This window comes from Halichoeres trimaculatus, unplaced genomic scaffold (assembly GCF_033239565.1).
Source record: "Halichoeres trimaculatus isolate MK-OKI-2021-1 unplaced genomic scaffold, fHalTri1.1 fHalTri1_scaffold_19, whole genome shotgun sequence".
Lineage (NCBI taxonomy): Eukaryota > Metazoa > Chordata > Actinopteri > Labriformes > Labridae > Halichoeres > Halichoeres trimaculatus.
The window spans coordinates 16,971,819-16,999,677 of NW_027437197.1; the positions used below are offsets into that span (position 1 = coordinate 16,971,819).

Here is a 27,859-nt window from a genome sequence, read left to right on the forward strand (position 1 = left end):
TTGTTCTATGACTTTCAATAAAATAAGATCAGAACATTGAAATTAAAAATAACAAATAAAAATCAGTATCAGCTCAAATAGGTATCAGTAGGTCAGGCTTTTTTCAGAACAACGATCAGCCAGAAAATTGTGATCGGTGCACCCCTACTTCACAAATTTACACTTGGACACTGATGGAGCTTAAGAAGTAGGAATAGGTACCGACCGAATTATGTCAAAAGTACCGGGTATTGATTTGTGTAGAGTCAAAAGGTACCATGTTCAGGTACCTAAACGCATACTTGTGACTGTGAGGGAGAGGAAGAGTAGGTGATTTTCCATACTGGACATGAACACAGCATTTCAAGGTCATATATTGAGATTATATTTGTTAAATTGTAAAAAAAAAAAACAATTTATAATGAAACAAATTGATTTTTTTTACCACGTAAACACAAAAAAGTACCAAAAGTTGGTACCATTGAGTACCCATACCGATTGCCAGGTACCGGGCATCGGTACCATATCGTTTCAAATTTTGAAAGGTACCCATCCCTTGTCCTAAGTAGAGTTTCATATTGCAAAATGGGAGCGGGAAAAAAAATTAGTGAGCAATTTATTGAAAACAACAATTCTGGGAGAGAAGGGCTTTAAGAAAAAAGGAGTGTCCCCAGAGGCCTTGTCTACTTTAACTTTTTCAGAGAGCACCAATCATGGGACACTGAAAGATGGAAGAAAGTTTTATCCTCTGATGAGAAAATATTGAACCTTGATATCCTGATGGCTTCCAACGTGGCATGACTAAGAGATTCCACAGGAGATGTTTTCTATGTGGCACACTGGAGAGGGCGCCATCATGATCTTCGGGGGCTTTTTCCTTCAGTGAAACAATGGAGCTTCTGCAGGGGCATCAAATGATGGCTGGCTTCGCAGAGATGTTGCAGGAGGCTTCCTTCATGACTGAGGGCCCTGGCCTGTGTGGTAATGACTGGGTTTTTCAACAAGACAAGGCTGTAGTTCACAATGGCAGCCTGACAAAGGACTTCTTCCAGATGAATAACCTCAGTCTGGGACCATCCCGCCTGTTCCCCTGATCTAAATCACACTAAGAACATTTGAGGATGGATGGAAAGGGACGTTTACAAAAATGGATATTAGTTCAGGACAGTGGATGCCATTCGTGAAGCCATCTTCACCACTTGGAGCAAAGTTCCCACTAGTCTCCTGGAAACACTCACATGAAGCAATCAACAGGAACAGTGGAGCTCTACATTACTGAGTCCTTTTCAATTTTATGGGGTTTTCAGGTTTTTTTTAACTGTGGTCAGCTGATGAACAACAGATCAATTTGGATTATATATTCAAACTCAAAATTGTTGAAAGTGATGAAACTTCGAAACAAAACACCAAAAACGTCTGACTTCCAGCTAAGACTGAGGCAGAGGTCTGAGGTATGTTACACACTATGTAAGAATCCTCCTTCTCTCCTGACTCAGGCCTTTCTTCCCCATTTCTCCTCCCTGTGATGTCAGTGTCCTGATCTGGCGGCAGTGAGTCTACCCACATCCTGCTCAGATCAGGTCAGAGCTGTACCTACCTTCCTACCTACCGCTGCATCACTGCTTCTCATGTTGCAGCTACTCATCTGGCACTGCTGGAAACATATTACTCATCCTTTAAAAAAAAACAGTCCAACACTCACACTGTGCTGGTTGAGCTAAGAGCTTTCCTCTGCTCGCCTGTCTCTCGTCATCATCCTGAAAACAAGCTGCCTCCTCCCCCTTTACTTCTGATTACCCTTCCTCCATGTTTCACCCTCCATCAATCCTCTCTGTCGTCCTGCCCCTGTGCTCTCCCTCCCCTTGGTATAAATATTCCTGTCTCTTCTCTATGCCTCGCGGTTCCCTGCGTCTTTTCAGGCAGGATTTAAGCAGCTCTGTGAAACTTCAAAGTGCCCATCGCTCTGCAGGCTGTTTAGAAAAGGCTGACAATGACATACCAAACCCTGCAGACCTCAAACTGATCGCTCTATATTCCACAACTCTTCCACGATAATCCTGTGCCCGGAACCTCGCCCACTTCTTCACCTCGGGCAGCGCCGGCACGACCGCTGAGTGCCCGTATTTGCTCAACAAGGCCTCAAATTTTCTATTATTAACACTCATCTCCATCTCTGCATAACACAGATGTCTCTCTCTCTTCCTCCCACCCGGCTTGTGTCTCATCCCTCATCTTCGCTGCCGCTGGCTCCTTCCCACACAGACCCAACACAGGAAACACACATCCCATGTCAAACGATGCTGAATGACCACGGACAAACTTCCCTCTCTGACCTCACTCTTCGTCAGCTGGTGCCTACAGAGCGGCGGAAGAAACTGATCCCGTACACACACACACACACACACTCAAACACACATACATGTAAATACAGACGCACACACATAAGCTGGGAAATCTGCAAAGAGGATTATGCTAAGTGGAAGGGGGGTTAAACACTAATCCAATCATTCGTGGTCAGTGTCTTATTCTCAGAGGAAGCAGCAGCGAGGCCACTGGCATTCATGCCCACCACTCACATCATCAGCGTTTTGTGACACATGATAATTATACACCTCGAAGGTGTATAATAAAAACACTGCAGGGGGGAAGATAGACGGAGGACAGACACAACGGTGAGAGGATGTGCTAATGTGGAGCACAGGAGCTGTCAATCAAGTGTGCTTACCATGATTTAATGTTGATTTAGACACACACACACACACTCACACACACACACACACACACACAGAAGGAATCTAAGGAGGCTAAATCAAATCAGTTGAGCTGAAATGTGCGTTTTCTTTCACCACAAAACACCTGACATGCTGCGATCGTCACCTTTCCAACAAGCATGACTTGGTGTGAATCATGCACGTCTCACTTTTTTGCACTTTGTAACCACATCCTGCATTTGCCTCCTGAAAACATGAAGGAATTGTTCATATTTGCCCATTTTTTGAAGGGATTATATTTACACAGAAGTGGCGAGTTCGTTTTTTAACGCCTTGTGAGGCGCCTTATCTTCTAACACATAAATCGTTATTTTTCTTGGTTGGATTTTTTTCTTTTTTGCTTGGACTGCTTGGATTTTTGGTGGAACATAAAACACAAAACGTCCCGCTTGGATTGAAATGCTCTTGGTTATTTCACAACAGATTTCCGGGTCTGAGTTTTTCACTCTGTTTCTTTCACAAGTTGGGAGTGTTAGACAAAGATGATGTCACACCGCATGAGCCAATCAGCAGTTGTTTGCTAATGTCGCTTGGCTGGTGTCAAGTGGCGCTGAATAAATCTTTTAATGCAGTTCCCAAAAGGCAGAAAAAGATGAGATTTGGAACTGTAAACAAGCAATCAACACTGTTTTTTATTTAAACATTAAGAGGCGCGTCTTCAAAATCTGAAATTAAGAGTCAAAACTCAAAAAGTTGTCTGTTATACATGAGGAGAAACATCCTCTAACACAGGATATCTGCTGCTAGATATGATTTAGTACTTCATCTGCTCTCCTGACAGAGATAACCAGGCCAACATCAAGGTCAACAGCTCCCCTTGGGAAAAACGTTATGAAAAACTCCTACAATTGCCCACAATATTGCTTTATTTCTTTAAAGAGAGGGTACTGTGCACTTTTAAGGCTTTATATTGTCCCTCTGGTGCCCCCATAAGAGCTTTACATGATTTTAAACTTGCGTTTCAGACTTTTCTCACACTGGTGTATTAGAAAACCCTTAGTTTTAGCCTCTCCCTGAAATGTTTGGTTTTAGCTGCTGTCTCTTTAAGGCTCCTTGTTCCAAAAACCCCTGCACTCTGATTGGCCAGCCCTCTGGAGACCTGTAGGGGCAGAGACCTTGGCATTTATGGCTCGCTCATCCCATGAGTCAAGAATAAGGAGATCCTTATATGATAACTTCATCATTTCAGGAAGTCTTGTGCGGATCTTTTGAACATCTTGTGAAATTAACCAGATTCAGAGATTTCTATGACTTATGTAGCCGTTTGGAAACACAGGAAAGCATAAAACCCCCTTTCTTTAAATCTAACAATTATACCCTTGGTTCTTATTAGTGGCTTTATGATGTTTACATCAGGGGCTGTGTCATGGGTGGACCCAAAGTTCCCAGGCCCCCCCTCAAATTTTCTTATAACTTTTTTATTTTTAAACCGGTTTAAAAAGAGGTAAAATGTTGTGAAATCATGTTTGTTTTGTTAGCATTAGATGCTCTGTCTTTGCAGAATGAGCCATGTTTTAAACCCTGCTGGAAAAGGCAAAAAAAAAAGTTATGAAACATTCATCTTCATGTGGGCGGGATCAGAAAATTATTTCGGGAAAGACTGAAGATTTTTATTTATTTCATTTAACTGTGGTTAAGGTGTTTGCTTATACAGCTTGTGATGCAAAAATGCAAATTAAAGGTAAAAACAGCGATCGAAACCTCTCTAGAACCACATTTAGTAGCCCAGGGATTTTATAAGTCATTTTTATTATTTGTAAAATCAATGATCTACAAACTTTTGTAACTAAAGGCCCACCCAGAACTGAAATCCTGGCTTTTTTCCTCGTTTACATAAATCTTTCTTCACAGGTTGTCGGTTCTTCACAACTTGAAAGTATTTCAACTCTAAAACCCAGAGTTTTGATGGTACAGTACCTTAAACAGTATCAATACTGTTGATTTTTCTTTCATTTCTTGGCTTTTGCTTTGAACCCCTGCTCCCCACCCCTGCTGGTGTTCAACAGACTCAAACTTTTACAAAAAACTTTCCCTGAAAGTTAAGAAGCAGAGAAACTTAAGCTGGTGAGTTTTAAATTAATTATCAACATGCATGCCAGACGTAAGATACATGGGCTGAGTCAACGTCCTCTTTCCCAAAGGGATGTTCAGACTAATCCCACAGATCTGAAACTGTGTGAAGATTCTCACAAGCGAGGTGGCGAAGAGGAAAGCAAAGGAGTGCGTGGTGAAAAGAGAGAAAAAAGGAACCAGTGAGGAAGCCTTAAAGCTACCTCCAGAGGGCCGAGCGCCACAAAAATGTAAAGAGCTAAGTGAATATAAAAGTAAGCTTGACTTTCAGGCGCTACATGCTTGTGACAGAGATACAGAAACGCTGAGGAAGATGAAGAACATACGGGTATCTTCGTCCTGGTTAACAATTCTCTCCAAAAAAAAAAAAACCTCTACGTCTGTCTCCCTCTAGGCCCCTGAAAGCATTTGACCCTGTTAACATCATTACCAGAGAGAGCACGAGCGCGAGTGGAGACAGAAAGATTCCAATATGAGGAAGAACTGGAGGGAGGAAGATGAAAGCAGCAGAAAGAGGAGAAATTTTCATGCAAAGGAAACGCTAACACTTAGAGGGGATATGAGCGCCGATCGGCATGAATCAAGCCTGTTTCCTTAAACTGAGAAAACAAAATAAAGCCGCGTCTGTGTCTTCTCTTGTTAATCATCAAAATCTGACATATAAGTCACATTTTCCTCCAGCAAAAACATGATTACTTCGCTGCTCAGTCATCGCACAGATCACAGCGTGTCATCCTGATGTAAACCTTGTTACATGCTGATGAAGATTCACATCTTTTTGTCCTCGTGCTCCCCCTGATTCTTGTTTCTTTGACTGATAGGTCCCAGGCAGCAACACATTTTACAATTCAGGCCTCACACTCTTGCTCTTTTTCTCCTCCTTGTCCTTCCTGCAGTGATAATATTCATCCGTGAGAGAATGTAGAAATCAGTCTAGTCAGCCTGTCATTAAGGACCTCTTACCCTTTTCCAGCTTCAAACCCAGAAATGTGAAATTCACTGCCTGATTCATCAAGCAGCCGAAGAGGGGCTGTGTATTTTTTGTATGCTAAAGAAAGAGCCTAATGATTTTCAGCGTTCAAAAGAGAACATTCATGCTGCTGGAAATCTGTCAGCAGGAAACAGGTGAAAGTCTCCCCATGTGAGAGTCTCACAAAGCAACAAACAGAAAATGAGAGCAAGTGTCCGGGCTTCCATTAGAGCGCCAGTTAAACAACAGCTGACAAACACTTACAACAACTGCGCATTACCATCCACGCAGCTCCAATCAGAGCCAGAACAAAAGAGAGTTCATGAGTGTCCAGAGAGTGGGAAGATGAAGTGGATAAACTGTACATCCCTGCTCTATCTTTGTATAGCTCAAGTAAAGTGATCCAAGTGATACCACCGCTAAAGATACAGGGATTACAAGATAAAGACATGGAAGACAGAGGAATTCACAGAGGGAGTTTTTGTAAGCTAGCTGTGTTGAGGAAGACTCCCCATCATGCTTTTCACCACCCTGGAAAGCAGGAAACATAGCCTGAGGGCAAGAAGAGAGCCAAACATGAAGAAATGTACATGTACAGCACATGAACATGGAACATATCTCTGCTCTTTGTGAAACGCCTACTACGCCTCGCTCCTCTGCTACCAGGCCAGAGCTGTGTTTGACACTTCAATACACTGTCAGTTAGAGTTATATAAAAACACTGACACTGATTGTAAAAGTGTTAATAAGAAGCTACCGTTAGCTTGTGAATCTTAGTAGCATGAGGTGAGCAGCTTCAAGCTGAGAGCATTTCTGAAACTAATCGATAAATACTTGCTCTAAAAAGGTTTATATGTCAGGATCCTCGACTGTAAATAGAGCAGACGGCGTGGCTCAGACTTTTACCACTGTACAGCTTTGTGTCTAAAGTCCACACCAAAAATTGTAACACTTTACTTTAGAGGTCTGCAAATTTCATCCCACATAGGTAATAATTTGACAAAGTTTTTTCTTATTTCTTTAAAATTACTCACAAAATCTCATGAGAATTTTTTGAAAATTAGCACATAATTTCTGTCCAGACTGTGTTTTGCAGTATGCCTGTACTCGCAGTGTCAATCACAATCAAGTAAAGCCAACTTACAACCCCACTCTTGGTGAATATCATATCTGAAGCCTTCAGTTGTATCATGTAAAACATTGTAGGCCTAATCATAAAGGTTTATCATTTTGCATGTGATCTCAATTATACATATCAACAAACTGGGTACTAAAGAACTTGGTGAAATCAAATAACACATAGCTAACTATCAACTGCTTATTGGGAAATTGAATCATTCACTGAACATTTCAAAGGTTATTATTATTTCAAAAACATTTTGTGGTGGGTTGTGATTTAATTTCAAATTAATTATTTGCTAATCATCAACTTTTTTCCTTGCAATTTGGAGTAATTTCAAAGAAACTGGAAAAAAAACAGTAACCTACCAATTGTGACTTGGGTCAATAAATTTGGACATTATCTTAAAGAAGTTATTTTAAAGAAATGAGAAAAAACTTTGTCCAACTATTACCTAAGTGTGATAAAATTTGCAGACCTCTAAAGTAAAGTGTTATTCAAAAAATCTGCTAAAAACATTAAAAGTCCAAGTTTTGACCAGTTAGAACACCAAAACAATGTCCCATCCTTGGAGCATTTTTGCAGTTATGCTAATGAATACCGTTACTGAGCTAGTCCAGCCTGTTGTGATGACACGACCTGCTGCACAGCATCAGGGAAACTTGCTATCAAGCCAAAAAGGAAGTCACATGCTCCTGAAGACTTACAGTGTCCTCCAAAAAGCACCATTCAAAGCAGGGGAAGGCAACTTTTTCCATGATTTGTGTCACTTTAAAATACACTCTTACACTCCCATGCTTAGGTATGCAGTGAGAAACGCTACAACTTCCTTCTGTTGCCTGGTTTTCAACGGTACTTTAAGTTTTGAATGTGTTGTTTTGTTTCACATACTTTGCTAACACTGTTTTGCCGCTAAATAAATATGATTGCAAGCTAGCAGAGTGACGTCCCAAGAGATTTGCTGTGAAGCTCTTGCAAGACACATTTGCACAACGTCAATAATTTAAATTTATTATTTAAAGTTATTTGTTAATTTTCTATTTTTGTATATTTAAAGTGTGCTCGATTTCTTGTTAAATGTTAAATAAAATACATAACTATGGTTTTATTATAATTTTTTAAATTTATTTTGTCCTCTGTCTTATTGTAAGTATTCTTTGTGTGCCAACATAATTAGCCTCGCGTGCTGGCTCTGGCACCTGTGCCCAAGGTTGCCAACCCCTGATTTACTGAATATTCTGAGTTTTAAACACAAGATTCAAGAGTTGTACATGAAAACTGACAGCAGTCAAATCCAAGTCTGCTTTAAATCCACGTCTGAGGTCTATAAGGAACTCCAACTTTGTGTCACACGTGGGTCATGTTGTCCTTTGCTCCTGTTAACATAACTAGACCTAATTTATGGGCCCCCCCCAGGCTTAAACAGCCATGACCCCCACCTGTGCTGCTGCTTTTAACAGCTGGTGAGACCAGGATGGAAGCAATGGGAGCCTTTAAAGCTAATTTTCTACATCTGTGTAAAGTGTTCCTGCACTCTGCTACACTGTTAATGCTCAATATAAAGCAGATATAAGCAGAAATGTGATTTCTACGTGGGCTGATTCATATTTTCTCCTATCCGTTTCCGGAGCTGGCAGCGTTTCTCGATAGTGTCAACAACGTGGAGGAGATCATAATCTATCCTCTGTTGAACAGCTGCCTCTTCATCCTCCCTCCCACACCCTCAGCTGCTTCGTCTTCCTGTTTGACCACAATAGAAAAAGAGCTTTGGAGTTTTTTTATTGTTTCATCTCGTTTGAAAAAAGATAATTAGCAAACACATTTTCCTCTGAACCTTTTCTCTAATCCTTTCAAAGTCCTCATCAGACAAAAACTTCCTCAGTCATCCAGTATGGCTTCTGTTTATCAAAGACTGTATGTGGCTTTATTGATTCCCCTCAAGATGACAGCATAAGCAGGATAACTTTAAACTTATCAGAGAATAATACGGTGACAGTGCTTAGAAGGGGTGTCCCAGTCCGATATTGATATCGGATGTCGGTCCGATATCAGCAAAAAAACAAATATCAGTATCGTATCAGAATGCATCTAAAATCTCCGATATAAGCAGTCCATTCCAGACTCCGCTCCTGCTGTTTTTATTTGATTTATTTAGGTTATTTTCTGGGTCTTCCAATTAATTATTTATCTTATTCAATTACTAGTATCTTTTATGTTTAATGTTAACATTTCTACTACCCAATGGTTAATAATAAATGGGTCAGTTTTTCCTCATACCTACTGTTGCTGACTACTGTTTTTTGTTTGAATAATATCACGTAATCAAGCCTCTTCTAACATGACAGACATACTACAAAATAAGTAATAAAAGTATGCAAGTTTAATGCTGATATCGTATCGGATTAATATTGGTATCGGCCAATACTCAATGCTGCAGTATCGGTATCGTATCGGAAGTGAAAATGTAATATCGGGACATCCCTAGTGCTTAGCTGTGCAGGAGTGATTGTTGATAGAGAGAGTATGTGCAGAGCTGCAACTCAGTTAGCACACAATACGCCACAGCTAGCTGCAGTGACATCCAGATTTATAAATCGAGTTAAAGGCTAAGATTTGTTTTTGTATGTGGAGACAGTTCCTGACCAACTTAATTATGAGGAAGAGAAAAACTAGGAGGAGAGAGAGAAGCTGGAGATGAGCAGCACTGGGTTATGCCACTTTCAAGCCTCAGTCTTTAAAAGCTACTAAAACTAATTTAGAGTTCAATTTCACAATGGCACAAGAATTGGCCAGTGCAAGGGTGGCCAAGTCACAAACACACAAAAGAAAACTACTCCCCAATCAACACGATGATAACTTTCCTTTAGTCTTCTCAAACTTTTACTTCTCTCTGTCGTTAAATGTTCATTTTAGTTTTATCCCTCTGAGTTTCTGCCATGGATCTGTCAAATTACAGTGTAAACATTTGTTTTTAAAGCTGCAAGATTAAGAAACATTTATTTTAATTCTCCAGCTTTCTTACTTATCACCAGGCTGTGCTTATTATAATGTGCTCTAATTGGTCAAACCCCATAAATAACAGTTATTAAATCCCAACAACAAAAGCAAAGCCGGTAACAACATGATCAGTTCACACTCAGCAATTCAAATCCACAGAAAGAGCTACGGGACATTTCACCTCTGCTTCATGACACCGAGGCAAAAACGTTGTTGTTAGCAGGTTTAGATGAGAGCCTGAGGAGCTACTGGAGTAAGATCCCGTCCTGCAATCCAGGCAAGAGCACAAGACCTGAGTGGTGTTAATATCAACAACACTCAAAGGTGTGACATTTGCCTTCTGATGTTTACATGAGTGTCAACTGTGAAGTCTGAGGAGTAGGAGAGCTGATTGAGGACAGAAATGTCAACGTAAATATCCCTGCTGGAGTGATGCTCAGTTTATCTAATAACAGAAAAGAGCAGCTTTATATGCAACCACTGGTACAAAGTACATAACTTTGTTACATATGTCTAAGTAAAGATGCTCCTGGTATGAAAGAGCTGAAGTTTTTAGCTCTAGAAATAGTTTTTAACCATAAAATCATCTTTTAATCAATATTTTGTTGACTTGTGTATAAATGTCTTCAGTTGGCCGTCTTATAAGCAGAATAATACACAGTGAATGGGTTTTTATGCAAACTAGAAACCTGACATTGTGAGTGAGAAATTGGAGTTGAAGTTGGAGGTAGCGGCTTGTTTGAAACCAAGTCCCCTCAGTCCTGCAGATACAACGTGAGCCATCATTAAAACCTGCGCATAAAGAAAATCTAGGGCCCTACACAAAAAGTAATCTCACTCTCCGTCACCTTTTTCATGAATGGCTCCACCGACCTGCTTTGAAATTCAACTGTAGATCACTGAATACACACGCCGAGCTGAAGACACTTAACTGAAAGAATAATTCATTTCCTGCACTTCATGCTTCTGACTTACATTTCCACTTGGAGCGAAGCCATGACATAGATGACATCAACACAGTAAGAAAGCTGCAACAATATATATTATAGAGAGGCTTGTCAGATCTGATTCTGTGGGTTATTGAGAGTGGGGTGAAAACTCACACTGTGACATGATTACTGTGTGTGTAGTTAAAGGAAGTGTGTGTTAGTCCTTCTCTTATAAAGAAACGTTTCACACTCTCTTCTGTTTATTTTCAGTGATAGCACGATGAAAGGAGTTAGTGTTGCGGAGGCGAGTGGTCGAACTGGTTTATTCATACTAACCCATGCACACACACACATGAACACACACAACTCCAGTTCGCCAACGGGCCTCTATTTACTCTGATCCCTGAATCCATTAACTCCATAAGGACACCTGCTACCCTACTAACCTCACTCACCCAACCCCCCTCACACACACACAGACACACCTCCCCCACCCTGCCCGCATGACAAAGCACTCTGCTTCCCCATCAACTTTCACACAGATGTACACATTAAACATAAAAACCTCCTCTAATAATATCCTGTCGGATTCTGAGTCAACTGAATGTTTGAGTTAATTGTTGTCAAAGAACGTGAAGCTATAAAACTCGCAGCTATCTTCGGTCATTATCCATCTTGAGCAAGCGAACAATTAAGCCTGACAGCTGTATCTATTATATATACAGTGGTTAGTCTGTGTGAGACTGGCAGCTTTGTTATCAGTTCTCACTTTTGTGAATTAAGCTGCAGATTGGCAAAGAAACTAATTAACTATTAATTAGCCTACTTCAAACAGACTTTTTGCAACATTGTCAGTCATTTTGTCTCTCAGGCAATAAAAGACATGCGCTTGTATATTCATGCATTTATTCATAAGCAATCACACACAAACACACACACACATATGCATCTCTTTGGGTTTAAGGTGTAAAGCGGGAAAGCGGTGCATTAACAGGACATAATGGAAGAGAGTGAAGTGCTCTTTCTCATTGCATAAGAGGCTTTTTAAAACATGCATGTGCCGTAGACACACTCCTCTGAGTGTGGCACACCGAACCGAGCGACTGAATATGGATCAGTGATGTGCAGGTGGGGAGCGCTGTCGCCATAGTTACCTCGCCTGGTGTGTATCCCACCAGCGTGGGGAATCAAGCAGGGAGAGAGTGTGGTTTCACCAGTGGACAGCAGCTCACAGCAGTGTGGTTAGTCATGTGTGTGTGTGTGTGTGTGTGTGTGTGTGTGTGTGTGTGTGTGTGTGTGTGTGTGTGTGTGTGTGTGTGTGTGTGTGTGTGTGTGGAGGAGTAAAGTGGTATTCTCTTGCTGGACGGTCATCATCACTACAAACAGCAGCACAGGGAGGAGCAGGATCTCGAGGGGGGAGGGGGCTGGCCTTCAGACGAGGTGCTTGTAAACAGTCCATGTGATCCAACGCTGAGCAGAGGATGAAAATATCTGGTTTGGGTCACACTTGAGGGCAGTTTCTAATTAGTGATCTTTGAAGAGGAGGCGGGCTTGGCAAAGTATTCTCCAGCTCTAGTGGAGGAGGGAGGTCAAGGGGTATTTAGTGGAGGAGGAGGAGGAGAAGCAGAGGTATGCAAATCAACCTAAAAGAGCCCTTTAAATGGTTTGCATCTGAATAGCTACAGGGGTGCTGTTGTGATGCTATCACCAAACATGAGATACAATCTGAGGCGTGACGAGCATGTGCAGGAGCGCGGTGGGAGACAGTCCTGACGGTTAACCAGAGGTGCTGCTGCTGCTGCTGCTGCTTGCTGCAGAGTCAAAAAAAAAGAAGAAGAGACACAAAGCAGACTGTGAATCTGCTTTGGCTCCAGCCACTTTCCTGATTCACAGTGGCAGGCAGGCAGGAAGTCTCCCTCACAAAGTTTGCTTCACTTCACACAGTCGAGTCACTCATCTCCCCCCGTGTGAACCGGAGAGACTGCAGCTCAGATCTGGGTCAGAGGGGAGGATCATCGTTAAAGAAAAAAAAAAAATCTTGAGAAGAGGACAAGCTTTCATTATCTCACTTTATTTTTAATTCACTGCTCAGCTGGCAGCAAATGTCAGTCAGTCCGATCTCTAATTTCTCCTTCATCTCTTGGAGTTTTATTGCTCTCCCCTTTAAGGGATGGGAGGGAAACCTGAAAGCAGGACAGCGGTAGTCGTAGCACTCGAGTGTGAGCTTCTGAAACTGACGGTGAAGTCTTTATTAAAGGGCGATTGCGTGCCCTGAGGGAAGTAGACACCAGTAACGAGGGCTTGACTCCTCTTTAGGTGCACCACATGCAGCATGAAGGAAAAACATGCCCATGCCAGCAAGAAAATCACTCCTCTTACCCAGTCTTATTGATTTCCAGCTAATAAGCTGTTTCAGTCCTGACCTGAAGATGGCCCGAGTTTCATTCCACATCCCGACTTTAATGAATATTTACTGAAACCAGCCGCTTGGATGATGGATGGTAGCCAAGCTGACAGTCTTTCTTCTTCTTCTCTTTTGTTGTTTGGTTTTTGTCAGTTGAGTCAACAGTGTTATGATATGAAAAAACAATAGCACAAAAGGCATCTTGTCATGGGTGTACACACAGAGACGTGGGTCTGGTGCTTATGATGCAAACATTCGTGCAATGCAAGCACAGAGCGTAGTAGGCGCAGAGAATAACAAGGGAAGCACACAGGAGCGCTCATTTCCCCTCACAGGGAGAAAGGTAGGAAGAAGTAGGTTAGAGCTGGAGATAGGCAATAATGAGAAACACAACTTGGGATGATCAGACAGAAAACTTCTCCATACTTAGCTCTGCATCAGCTATACAAACACGCGACGGTGAGTTATTGCATTTGGCGTTACTGTCTAGACGGCGCTCTCTCTAGTGTCAGCTGAAGCTTACGCACACACATGGAAAGCATTCCCAACGAGGAACAGCTGAGTCAAGACGCGCAGCAGAAAAAAGGGAAGGACGACCCCAGAAGGCCACACACAAGCCTGAAACCTCCATGAGTCTGGGGGCGCGGGGGCTTCAGCTGTCATTCCTCCGCGCAACAGAAGAGAGGCAGGGCCGGGCGTCGAGGCGTGGTGCTGAAAACTTTGAATGGTGAGAAAGTTTGAGATGCCTGTGAGTTGACCTCAAGATACCCAAAGTTGATCATTTCTGTAGCTCTCATAGTTTACTCTTTATTCTTGTAAATACATCGAAAACTCTCTACAGCAATTACTGAAGTTCACACAGTCATCTTGATGAGGAGTTTAATTTCTCTCAGTGTTAATTATAAACTTGTCTGACATTCCCTGATGCAGACATTTAATGACTCTGCGTCTGAAATGGAAAATGAGATTGTTCAAGTATTCAGCACTTTCAAGCATTCGTGACAACACCGCTTGACAATAGATCTATGCTCGAGTGGCTTTGAGAGCCGGCCTTCTTCAGAAGCACTGAAGTTTGGTGAAAAAAGTTGGTATAAAATGCAAATGAAGTCATTACTGTCACCTTGTTTGATTCTTCCAATTATGTAGAGCCAGTTTCTCTTTCTGTCTGTGTGTGAAGTAGTTTAATAGTGTGGCTTCAGCTACTGTAGAGGTGGTGTAAGACGTCTGAACTTACTGCTTACTAGTAGGGGTGCACCGATCACAACTTTCTGGCCAATCATCGATCTTTACAAAGCCTGACCTGCCAATACCTGCCAATTTTTATTTTTTATAACTGACAGCATATACCTTCAATTTTCCAATCTTATTTTATTAAAAATCATTGAACAATATCTGTGAAACAATAAAATCATTATGTCATAACTTATACAACTAATAAAGTGTCCTGAGTTTTAGGTCTCAGAGCAAAAAGCAACAAAGGCTAGCTGTCAGACCTTCCCAGAGATATATAAGATCAGTTTCATATGTAAGAATGGACCAATCATCGATTCTCAAAATTAAGGAAATTGGCACAAATCGATCGGCCAACCAATCAATCAGTGCATGTCTACTTACTAGTGAAATGAGTTGTCTAAATGTAAAGACACATATATTCAGGACTCTTGTTATTGTCCCTCTGAATAGGAAGCCACACCCACTGCCCCACCCAGCTGCAAGCAAAGCCTAATAAAATATTCATCCCTTTTTTCAACCATCTGACAAAGGATTGTGCAAATTCATGCAGAACATCTTGCACAGAGTGTGAACAGCCAGGAAACAGCACCCTTCCTCCTGAATTGGCAGCCGGATAAAAATAAAAACATCACATCATGACGAGGGCGTGAATAACCGCACATGGCAGAAGGTGCAGCACGTCAGACATAAGCCTCTAAAGATCCCCCCCCCCACCTCCGTACAAAAGGTATAGCAGCTCTGAGACCAGCTGATAAACCCAACCAGTGGCAGCTCGTCTGAACCTGTGTGTCTGCAGGCAGAGCTGCTCTCTCCCGTCAGCCCCGGCAAATGGAAAGCACTCAGGCATTTCACAGTTAAACCAAGGCAGCCACGCACATATTACATTTCAATTTAGTTACATAAACTAGGACGTCTTGGGTGCTTTCGGTTTAGGCTGCCTGTTTCAAACACGCTCCTACAAAGGCAGACGCACACAAGCCCCCAAAAAAGCACTCTGTGTGGCACCACACAAAAAGGCATGACATCTTTCTCACTCTCTGTGGGGGGGAGGAAGACATCCTGCCTCTAAAGCTAATAAACACCGCTTCCTTCAGGCAACTCTTTTTATATGTTCTTTATCGTATCCCCCCAGTGCCACAAAAACGCACACACACTCACTCCATCACACCTGGTTGCAAACTCAGCAGCATAAATAAGATTTGCCTCCTGAAGAACTGAGTAAGTGGTACCTCTGGGTTGAACAATGACTGATACAGTCTCTGTCTGACACACGCAGGTGTCAACCACCTTTATCCCCGCCCTTTCTTTTCTTTATAACAAGCCAATGCAAGTGCAAACACACATGGCAGCTAACACAGACTGAGACAGCTGATCATACAGGAGCACAGATGCTCTGACACGCACAGGGAGAGAGATGGAGTAATGATACAGCAAAATATAGCTGTACAGTCTGTTGTAATGTGGTATTAATACACTGGCACAAATAATGCATGTGCTGGAGAGAAGATTTATTATTACTCATAGCATTTAAAAATGAAGCAGCTCTACTTTTCAAAATAAGATCAGCCTTCTGCCACTGTGTTATGATCGCGTGGAGATGGCACTATATGTTGCTGTTTGTGTTAAATAAAGACTGAGTCGTGCTTCAGTGTGGACAGCTTGTATTTCTCAGATGCATTTGATCTAAAAAATCTATTGTTTGATGTACAAAGAGTCCTCCAGCCTAATGTGACATCTTCAGATGTTGTTTTCTGTATGACCAGCAGCTGAACCCAACAGAAAATCAGTTTACTGTCATGAGCACCAAGCAACAGAAAATATTCAAAAGCCAGAGCTGGAGAATTTCTCCATCTCTGCTTCCAATGAGTGAATACTGAGAGAAATCCTGCCAATATTTTCGCTGTCTGTCAACTAATTTGTCAATTTTGGAGGACTTATTTTCATCATTTCACAGATTTACCAGTCAAACACTCAGCAATAACTCTGGCAAAACATCAGGAGGCCATGCATGGTGGTGTGTGCCAGTAATCCACACAAACAGGACGGCATAACACCCAACGTCCTCCTTCACAACACCTGAAAATGTTCCTCACCACCTCACACTGCTTCCTATTTAAACATGTGATTCATCATTGTTACATAATGTGAAAACCCGCTCTTATTCCATCCCACGCTGAAGATATTGTGACTGTTAACTCTTGGATGTGTGATACCAAACGCAGATTTCTGCCCGTTAACGCTGGTGAAAATGACTTCTGAAGGAGGGGACGTGGAGCTCAGGAGCAGACTGGTAATCCTTTGTGCCAAGTGGGGGCCTCCAATGGGCCCGACGTCCACTCCCACTCCCACTCCCACTCCCACTTCCACCCTCCCTCCTCTGTCCCCTCAGGCCTACCCGTCCAGGAACAGAAAGAAAAGCCATCTGGTGTTTGTTTGGGACAGTTCACAGGCAGGATGCAGTGTGTGTGTGTGCATGTGTGCTTATGTGTGTGTGCCAGCAGTCCTTGTCTGTCTGAGTGTTCTGTATGTGTCACTGTCATCAGGTGAACACGCTTGAACTCGCATTGGTCTGTGAAATCTAATAATCTGCAGGTAGGTGACAACTTATGTGTGAGTGGTGAACACACTCACACAAACACACTCTCACACACACTTGAGAGGTGAGTTACTGTACAACAAAGCTGGTGCTGGGTGTCAACACACTGATGACTTCATACTCAGGGGATGTTGAGGATGTGTGATCCAGGTTATCATGTGTGTGTGTGTGTGTTTGTGTTGTTTAATCAATACAATAAGCAATAGCAGTGTGTGTTATTGATCAATCATTGAGCCCAGGATGTCAGAGTGTAAAGGGTTAATCTGTGACTTAAGTCCAAATATCACATTAACCCAGTTCAGCACACACACCCTCGCCCTCACACACAGCTGTTCCCAGGCATCTGTCATTATTGCACTGATTACCAATGTAACCCACTTCCACCTGACTCGTGATGACTAGTACTTGCTGTCCACTCAAACCAGTTTGAATGTGTCACACAGGTGCGCCGTGACTAACTCACTCACTCACTCACATACATGGTGAGTTTTTTTCCACATCATTTCATGGCTGTGAGAGATTTTTTTAGATGTCTTACCAAGCAGCGCACAGGCGAGGAGAAGCGCACCGGCTGTCATTGTGTGTGTATTGCCCCGCAGATACACTCCAATATTCCCTCCAGATGAGAGGACGCGACGTCTGGTCGTGGTCAGTGCCGGACAGGCGTGATGAAAGCAGCCGGTATGAATCCCTGGCGATAAAACGCAGCCTGTCTTCAAAAGTCAAATCCACAGTCCCGCGTCTGCCCGCTGTCCGACTCCCCCGTCCCCCGGTTGTCGCTTCCACCCTCACCTATCTGCTTTTATCGCTGACGACGTGTGCGTATGTATGCCAGGCGCCTGTATGGGCGACCCAACCCACTCCCCCGTTTACTACGCATCCAAGACTGCGGAGGCGATTCACACTCACACACAGCCTCCTCCGAAGAAAAAAAGAAACACAAAGAAAAAAAGGGAAAAGTCCGGCGTGACTTGCGCGTAAATTGGGAATCTGACCGGTGAATGTGAGCAGGGGATCTGGAAATGTGCGGTCAGGGTGAAAAAAAAGTCCTTGATGTTGGCTGTTAATTTCCTCCTCCTCACTGATGGGAGAGCAAATCGCAGTCCAAGCAGGCTCTGGCTTACTCCACGGAAAATCCCGGAGACTATAATCAATCTCCCACTATCGCTCCGCAGAAAGCCCAATGGGCGGGCGCTCGAGATGAAGCAGACGGGGGCTTTGTGCTCTGACACAATGCATCAGCTTAATCAATGAATACTTTCACTCCAAACACTCGGGGATCGCAATTGAACACCTGATTCACACGCTGAACTGCGCCCGAAAAGACGGACTGACGCAGGAGTTCAAACACTGCTGCGTAATTACACTCTGTCAGTCAAATCCTGTGATCTGCTCCCAGAGAGAAAGCAAGTCCTCCGCGTTTCTTCTTCTTCCAAGGTTATGTGCCTGCTTCCTGCTTTGGGAGCCACTTTTTTTGTTTGCCTGCCTGCCTGCCACTTTGAAAACTTAACAGCGTGTTGCCAGTGCCCCCACCCCCTCCCTGAAGCCACGCCCCGCCCGCGTTGGACACCATCCGTCCTCTGTGGGAGAGGCCGCTACATTTGCATTTCTGAATTTAAATTCTAGGCCAGGATCGTTGATGGTTTGAATGGGTTAAGCCAAGTGGAGGGTAATTAATCCTCCAGACCTATCAGTGTTTTCAGCTTTTTTTTATTTTGCAGGTGGGAGTTTAAGCACTTTTAAAGGCTGACATGAATCACATTATGCTGCATATTAAGTGTATAATGATGGGGTCCTTCAGCGGATAAGGAAATAAATCCTGTTTTTAACACCAGCCTATTCATTTGTGGTGTTAACTTGTCTTATGTGGATCAAAAAAGTCACTTTCTTCATGCATAATTTACCCTGCAGTCTGCATTATATCACTCCCACCCTTTCGTTTTTCCACCACCCCACACTGTCACAACGAGTAATCAGCATAATGATGAGCCTCTCTGCGTGAAAACTGCAGGTAATATCAGAACAAACACCTCCTCCTTCTAGCAAAGGTTGGAAGTTGCAAAAAGAAAAATCCACTCGTCTTTGATTCAAAATCCAAGGTAGCTGAAGCGACTGTCGCTTTGACATACACAGATTTATTTATTTGCACCACTCGGCTGTGATATTAAGAGGGTCTCAAAATAGACAGGGTGAATATGAGTTTGGGAGGGAACAGGAAAAATAGCACAATGAGATAAAAAGGCTTTGGTGAGGGAGCAGGAATATAGAATCCAAAAAGCCCTTACTTAGAGAAACCCAATAAAGATCTCTCCTGTGTGACGGGCCTACATAAATAAATGAGTACGACTTTGCACACAAGAAGTAATTGCAATGGATCCATCTGGTATTCTCTTATCAACTGGGAATTGTGAGTCCCGAACAGTGCCTGAATGCAACATGAACACTTTTTTTTTTTTTAACTTTGAAAGAAGTTAAAAGTGATTTCCTCCTTTTGCTTTGGGTTTCATCTCAGATTAAACTTTCTGTGCTAGCAGTGAAATGGTCCAGGCCCCCAAAGCACAGAAGGACATGTTTACAGAATACAGTGCGTTATAAACCTCAAATCTCTCTAACTGCGCGATTAAAAAAAAAGGAGATGTTTGTCCTTTTTTCTGTCCCAAACTGTGTCATTAGCAGACTGCTATATCATACGGCAAAAACAAAAGCTTTAGCTGCCAACAAAAAGCAAGCCAGTGTGAGATCAGACGCTGGTTTGAGCGTGTGGGCTGAAGGTTTGGCCTCTGATGAGTTCTCACAGAGCCAACATGGCTGAATTATCCCATCGCTGGCTACAGTAGGTAGGCCATGTGCATTACACCTGGTCTACATATTTCTGCACCTAAATTTAGCACAGTCCTCAACAGACTCCTTATTGCCCGGGAGAGAGATGGCACAGTTTGCACGAGCGTGGAGCAAGCAAAAGGCAGCTGTGGTGTTTTTTGAGCCAAGCATCGTGTTAGCACTGGCGATAAAATCACCCCTGACCCCTCACGCCAGCTCTGGCAAGTGTGTTTGCTCAGAAAAAATAAAGAAGAATTTTTCCAAGCGGAGTGGGTGCTGGGGATCACAATGGGTCTCCATGGAAACAGAGGAGTCTGCATTGTGTGCACTTCATAACAGAGTAACAGGGTCCATCACCCACAGAAAGTCTTAGGAGCTGCATCTTTTGTTTTTCTGCTTCTTAACCAGTCATCTTATGTAATTTTTGAGCACTTGCTTTAGAAAAATTAACATCAAAAGCAAAAGGTGCCAAAGTTGAGAGTGGGTGAGTGTGCAGGGGAGATTTTTTCCTTTATTTCATCATACACACATTTCATAGTTCAACCCAAAAGTATATGAATGATTTATTGGGTTTCTCTGTGCATTTTTCTCCAGTCTCACAAGAATGTCAGTGCTGCACAGGAGTGTGTACAGGTAGATCTTAGCCAACAGCTGCACACACACACATACACACTCACTTCCAATTTAAGATTCAGATATTAAAGCAAATGTCCTCATGCAGATGTTCACATCACTTGATATTGAAGCAATAAAATAGCATGTAAAAAAACATGTACCACACAAACACTGATTCACATGAGTCTTCCTCCTTTTTGCTGAATCCCACCCGTATACCAGGGTGCATGGAAGATGCTGTGTTACATAAATGATCTCTGAAACAAATGAGGGAAATGATAAATAAGTAAACAAAAGCTCTTTGCTCTGATGGAGTCCAAAACAATGAAAAAAGAGCTCAGAACTACTTCTGGCCGTAGTTATTTTGAGAGGTTTTCCTAAGAGCTAGGTAAGAGGGATGAGGAAATAATTCAGATGGACGGAAGACAAAGAGAGAACAAAGAAAGTGTATTTCACTGTCAAACAAAAGTTATGTCTCAATATGTGCTTCACTTGAATTATACATGAGTACAAGTGGGGTGGAGGTAGAAAGGGTTGGGTAGTGCTTATGGAGAGCAACTGTTGTGCAGAATCTATCCACAAAAATGGAGCGATCGCTATCAGGAACCATGTTTTCCTCATCTGTTTACATGTCAGTTTGAAAATGTGACAGTCAGAGGGCCATATGAGGTCGCATAAGGTTTGGTTTATTGGTTGGTTTGGACATTAGAGTCTAGATTAGATGATAGCTTTTTAGATTTCTTAAATAAGTGGCGTGCAAACACTTTTTGGAATGCAGGGCACAAAGAAAAAAAAGATAACCTCCCAAATGGGCAGTTTAACATGTTTTAACCAGCCAAGGGAGCAGTTTTGGGGTTTTTTAGAGGGTCCCAAGAGACCACTTACATAATGTTTTCTGACATAATATTTGCGTTTTGCATGAGCGCATACAACACGACAACAGTACTGTTGTTACGATTGTCACGGGCTAATATGTCGTGCTTGTGCTGCTCAAACTGCTGACTATCTTTCAACAAAATGTGCATCTGTTGCTCCACTGCTGCACTTAGTATTCCCCAATACACCAGATTATTGTCCCAACTAGATTTCGGTGGAGATCTCCCAAATGTGGCTTCTGGACAAGACAGTTATAGCACCACCTACAGGCCTGGCATGCTTACTACAGTGTTTGGGTCCTGTGCACTAGTGTTTTCAGATGAAACGTTTTTGTGTATACGAGGTCTTAGGGGCTGTTTTCACTATAATGGTTCTAGAGTGAAACACAAAAGTATTGTCGGCCTCGCGTTTACACAGAAATGGCGTTTTAGCCGACCTAAAACGCAAAGTTTTAAAAACGGCCTCAAGAGTGGAGTTTTTCTCAACACTGTTCCTGTGTAAACAGTAAGCTGGTCTTTTCAGTGGAAACGCTGATGTCACATCCCATTTTGTGCAAGTGCATACAATAGTCCAACAGTACTGTTGTTACCAGTGTTGTGAAGAAATAATTATTTTTCGTTACGTTACCTAACGAAATTACTTTTCTCTGTAACTTCTAACATAACGCATTACTTTTGTCATTCTGTGGTGCCGTTACAGTTCTTTTGAATTAAATAGGTGCGTTAGTTGCGTTAGTCGCGTTATAATGAAGCACTCCCCGTTCCTCCTCCTCTCACAAACGCATGGATGAGGAGCGGTGAGCTCTCACACTAACATGAATCTTGCTGCTGAGAAAGCGAGTGATAGTGATGATTGGTTAACACAGGGGAACTGCTGACGGTAAGCCAATCAGAAACAGAGTTGGGCGGGCCCATGCTGCTGCACACACACTGAGTATGATCAAGCATGCACACACAGTAAACAAACACGACTAGATGAGCAGCAGCGAGCAGACGAGTACCTCACAACCATCTACAATGGAAGGCAGCAGTGCCAGCTCTGCAGGATGGAAGTACAACCATTACTTTGAATTCGTAAAGGCAGATAAAGGCAGACGACAAAAACATTGTTGTGAAATGCAAACTCTGCCCAGTGCAGAAACGTTTATCCACGTCGAAATCCAGCGATGCCAATCTTTTAAAGCACCTGACCACGAAACACACAACGAAACTAGTCACTAATGATAAAGTTGGCCTTTCTGTTACTGAGCCACCAAAGTTTTTTTTAAAGTAAAGTTAAGTAAAGTCACTAGTTACTTTTATAATTTAGGAACTAGTAAAGTAACTGATTACATTTTCTCAGCACTAACTATAACTATAACTAGTTACTTTTTAAAAGTAACTTTCCCAACACTGGTTGTTACTATCGTCATGGACTACTATGTTGTGCTTGTGCTGCAGAATGTGTTGTATCTGCTGACTGTCTTCCCCAATACACCAGATGATTGTCCCAACCCTTCTTCAGTGGACATCTTCCAAAAGCAGCATCTGAACAAGATAGTTAAAGCGCCATCTACAGGCCTGGTCTGCTTGCTACAGCGCTTTCAGTGTGTCAGCGTTTCTTTGTAATTTTTTCCACTGCGTTTTGGCGTTATCGGATGAAACGTTGTCGTGTAAACAGGGCCTTTAGCACACAATTTGACTTCCAGGAGGACACTTTGCACAGATTTTGGCTCTCAGGAGGACACAACAGAATGTTTCGGCCATCAAGTGGGGATTTCAGCAGGAATTTTGGCTCTCAAGAGGGTATTTAGTATGTGTTTTTCAATATTTGGGCCATTAGTGCACAATACTGCTAATCATACAACGCTCTAACAGAAATACAGCAAAACCAGTTTGTTACACAATTTAACCTTCTCACTTTCGTGTGATACCAGAGATTGATTTGATTGATTGTATGTAGATTGTGTAGTCACAGACACCAGCCTGACATATTGTACACACTGTGGGTTTTGACAGCCACCACACTGACAGACAGCAGGCAGACGGCAACAACACTCCAGCTGGGACCAACCGGATTCCAGAGTGCCACTCTCCTATCCAGGATTTAATGCGAGCTGAGTCACTACACAGTCGGAGCCACACACTTCAATTCCTCACGCCACACTTCACATTGGCTTTGGAGATTACACACTGCATTGTCAGATAACCTTTGATTATATGGAGCTGAGGCACCAGCAGACAGAGATGTAATTTTGTCTTTATGTCAAGTGTCATGCACATGCGTTTTTTTTATTTGAGGCTAGAAAAGAAGCTTGGTTATCCAAACTTATCAATCTTACACTGTATGCACTCCTGATCACAGCCACGGGGATTTGGTTTAATCTGAATCAGGCAGACAGAAGCACAAAAGGTTGCATTTTCTGGCAGATTAATTCTTCATTATTTGTGCTCTTAATTTAGAATACTACCATAAAACCAAGGTCCTTGTATCCATGTGTCTCCTATTCATCCTGCACATTCAATAGATTTTTTTGTTTCCTGTTCTTTTATGGTGCTTGGTATAAAGCCCTCACATCTTCCTGAATGCTTTGATTGCTATGATTACATTATGATTACATGCATTGAAAAGCTAATTTATTCGTCTTAGCACAAATTGTTTCTTTCCATTATAAAGATTTTTTCCAGCCTATAAATACTTGAAAACGATTTCACTTTCACGAACAAAAGATTGGAGTCTTTCATTTTATATTTTCAGGTGTTTTTAAGAGTATTTATATACAAGATAATCTTAAGAAATTAATTTCGCTGAGAAACTTATTGTGCTGATGTTGGTTATCTGTTTTCTGAAGTCCAGAGTCAGAGATTTGTTCTGTGGATGTAAAATGATGCACCTGTATGTTTCTTAGACCTCCTTCTTTTTTCTAATTACAGAGAAGCTAGCCAAACACTACACGACATTCTCATAATCATTAGCTGACTGGTAGTTGAAAGACCCATCCTATACTTATTTCATTGAAAATGATTACTCCAGCTGAATAGGACAATTATGAGCTTTTGAACGCAGCAACAAGTACCTGAACATCTGAGTGACAATAGATCCTCATGCCCTGTCTGGATTTACAGAAGATATTATTATACCATGTTTCAGCAGGTGTTAATATTCACACAATGTCAGAAGCAGAGCCAAAAGGCCACGCTGAATAACAGAACAAATCAGATATAATTATGACAGAATCTGGCAGCAGGGTGGTGAAATCCTCCTGTGTCATAACAAAAAGGCAGCTGTGTGCGCTTGTTCTCGTTTTCTGAGATCTTCATTAAAGAGGATTTTAGCAAGGTTCCTCCATTTAGTCTCACATCTTCCAGCTTTCTGTCTGCCTCGTTTTTTTCCCTCTCTTGGTTATCTAGGGTTGTCTAGCATCAAGCTCAGTGTCAAACATGGTTCATTTGTAATGTACCGGACAAAAGTGACACACACAGACATGCACACACACACTTTTCCCCGTGAATAGCTCATGATGGCAAGGGCATCAAGGTGAGCTTAGACACACTGTGAAGATTGTTCGACTTTACGCCCCAAAACACAAAGCACATTACACAACACGCACGTTTCATCATCATCCCTCTCCTCACAGGTGCAGGCTTGTCCCTTTTTGCTGTTGGGTAACAACAACAAAGCAGATGCTATCTATCAACTCCAGGCGGAAAACATCATTTGCTTTTCATGGTTACACTCGCTGGAGCTTTTTTGCGTTTTGTGTGCTGAACAAGGTAAGTCACTCTCACTACATGGGCCTGAAAAAGCTGACATGACTCAGTATGTGGGCACGAGAGAAAGGCTTCATGGAGGCTGAGTTAATACACAGGCAGATTACTGAATCATAGCATTAACCACACAAAAAAAACAACAAAGCACTGGATGGCACCAAATATAAGATTTTATTAAATATAAATGCTTGATGGCATGTATCACATGGCTTGGCACGCTTGTTGGATTTTTATAAACAGACAATCAAAGAGGCCAAAAGATTGCAGTTCCTTGGGTGGTCACTTGAGGTTGCAAAAGGGAATCAGTCCCCATTGAGGCTGGTTTATGCTTGAGGCGTCTGCGGGGTCCGCGCGACTTCGTGGATGAATGACGTCATTTTTGCACATATGCCCCTTTGCGTGGTCCATTTTACACTGCAAATTTCCACGCCATGCACACTCAAAAATTTCTAACCTGCTGGACGGAGACGCATGGACAAGATGGAGAAAGTGGTCAAAGTGCAGAAATACAGGCAACTGTATGACTCTTCACACAGAGGTCACCATAGTAACCAAGTGGTAAATAGTTCATAGTGTGAAATTACAACCACTGTCGGCAGAAAAGAGCAATCAGTTGAAAGAACCTGGAAAAATCTCTGGGACAGATGTGTAAATAAGTTTTAAACAAAGCCGAACTTCTCTGACTCTTGTTTAGTAATCTTGGAAGACGCACATTTGTGATACATTCCCCCCTGCAGTTTAGGAATGGACACCAACGAACGCTGTGCGGGATGTCAAAAAGCATAAAAGCCTCATGCGTTTTCTCGCGCTAATCTCATGTGTCACATTTCCATGAGTCACGTTCATGCGGAGAGCATAACACAGCCTTTAGCCAAAAGACTGTATAATTACTGGGCGTAGTCTCACCCGACGTCACCCATCTGTTCTTGAAACAGAAAACGAAGCACATCGGCTGTCGCGTACAGCTATAGGGTGCCACTCGGCCAAGTGACCTGAGCTTGTGCCTCTGATTGGGCGAGCGCACGAGCTAAATATCCTCCGAACGGCCAAGTTAGAAAAAAATTAACTCCCTGTACAATGTGTGCTGATAGTAGAGTAAACGTTTCGGACAGGAGACGTTTTTTGAACCAGGCTGTAATTAGGTTAATTTCTGCTTTGAAAACTGCTTTTTTTGGCTTGGTGTGTATGTGACTTCCAGTACTTCAGGAGCCAGCCTCAAGCAGACACTGGAGAAACACCAGATTTAGCACTTCCCCATTGTCTCATATTCTTAGACTGGAGGATATATATATATATATATATATATATATATATATATATATATATATATATATATATATATATATATATATATATATTATTATTATTATTATTATTATTTTTTTAATTAAATTTTTTTTTCTTATAATTAGCAGCACAGTTGCATGAAGTTTGTCCTCCCTGATTTTTAGGTGAGCAGACTTCAAGTATTTTATCTTTCTTACTCTCTGTTTTAGCACCATTTAGCTGTAAATGTTGTTGAGCAAACTGTGAGTAATTATACTTTCAAAAGCCCTTGAAGCTGTTGGAGTTGAGATGAATTCTATGGCAAACATAGTGATTAACCAGCTCATTTACTAACTAATGAATTAGTCTTTTCAGCATCCGTGGCGAGGGCCTCAGTGTGCAGTAATGATCAAGTAGAGAACTTTAACATTTTATCTTTGGGTGAGTACATAGTGTCATCTAACCTTATTATCTGAAAAAACTGAACACGACTATGTTTTGTTCTCCAGTACAAGCTCAGCTATCAAGCCCTGAGAAATTACAGGGTATATGTGCCTATAATTACAGCAGTAAAAAGGATTTCTGCTACAAGGAAATCTCCAGTCCTGTCCCAGGAACATGACTCTGACTTCCTGTTCAGACTTAACCCCCCTCCCATTGTGAATTACCCAACCTGGGTTTACAGCTCTGCTCCTGGCCTGTGTTGAACTGGGTCTGACACTCGGCTCGACTTTGTGAGCAGGCTTTAAACAATAATTACAGGATTACTTTCTGCTTTTATTATTGGATTACTTTCACCTCAGGGGTAGATTTTGGCATCAGAGACTTGTGCTCTTTGCGTCTTGTAATTTTGCTTCTCTCTCTTCAAAATTATGGCTTGTTGCAGCATAAGACGATTAGAAGAATGCAAAAGAAAATCTAAATGAAGAGGTAAATACATCACATCTTATTATATAACTCATTCATGCAGTCTGTTGTTGTTGTTGTTATTGTTGAATAACTTGTGTTAATTAACTGAAATTGTACAACTCCGTTTTGCAAGAACGGATCTCATACACTGGTCATAAAACCATTAAGGCAGAGTAATTTGTAAGTGTTTCAGAGACTTTTAACATCACTCTGTGTTTATTTACGTGGTAAAATGGTCTACAGTGAGAGAAAACAGCATTTGTTGGACAGCAGATGCATTCAGTTCATTCATTAAAAACTGGAACATGTTTGTTTTCCTCGTCTATAGACAAACTCAGTGGGGGAGTTCACAGAGAATGGATTGGAGCCACTGAAAGCGCTAAGAATTGCAGTGTCCGCGCCTGCAATCTGCTCGGTCTCAATTTGTATTCAAATTCAAATCGCAATAATGGTATTCAGGCATAAAACGCCTTCAATGCTCTGCAGCGCTGTGTATTTAGCTCCAGTTCTGCACCAAATTGTGATAGACATGAGCTGTTAGCATCTCCACTGTGC

At 42.1% G+C, this 27,859-nt stretch overlaps 1 protein-coding gene across 1 annotated transcript in view; it reads right to left on the reverse strand.

The window, feature by feature from the left end:
• Nucleotides 1-18,549, reverse strand: part of igsf3 (immunoglobulin superfamily, member 3) — an 83,006-nt gene extending 64,457 nt beyond the window's left edge. Inside the window, exon 1 of the mRNA XM_074694311.1 lies at nucleotides 17,608-18,549. Within this exon, the coding sequence (XP_074550412.1) occupies nucleotides 17,608-17,647 (40 nt within the window). The 5' untranslated portion in view covers nucleotides 17,648-18,549. The remainder of the gene's footprint in view (nucleotides 1-17,607) is intronic.
• Nucleotides 18,550-27,859: the final 9,310 nt, after the last annotated feature.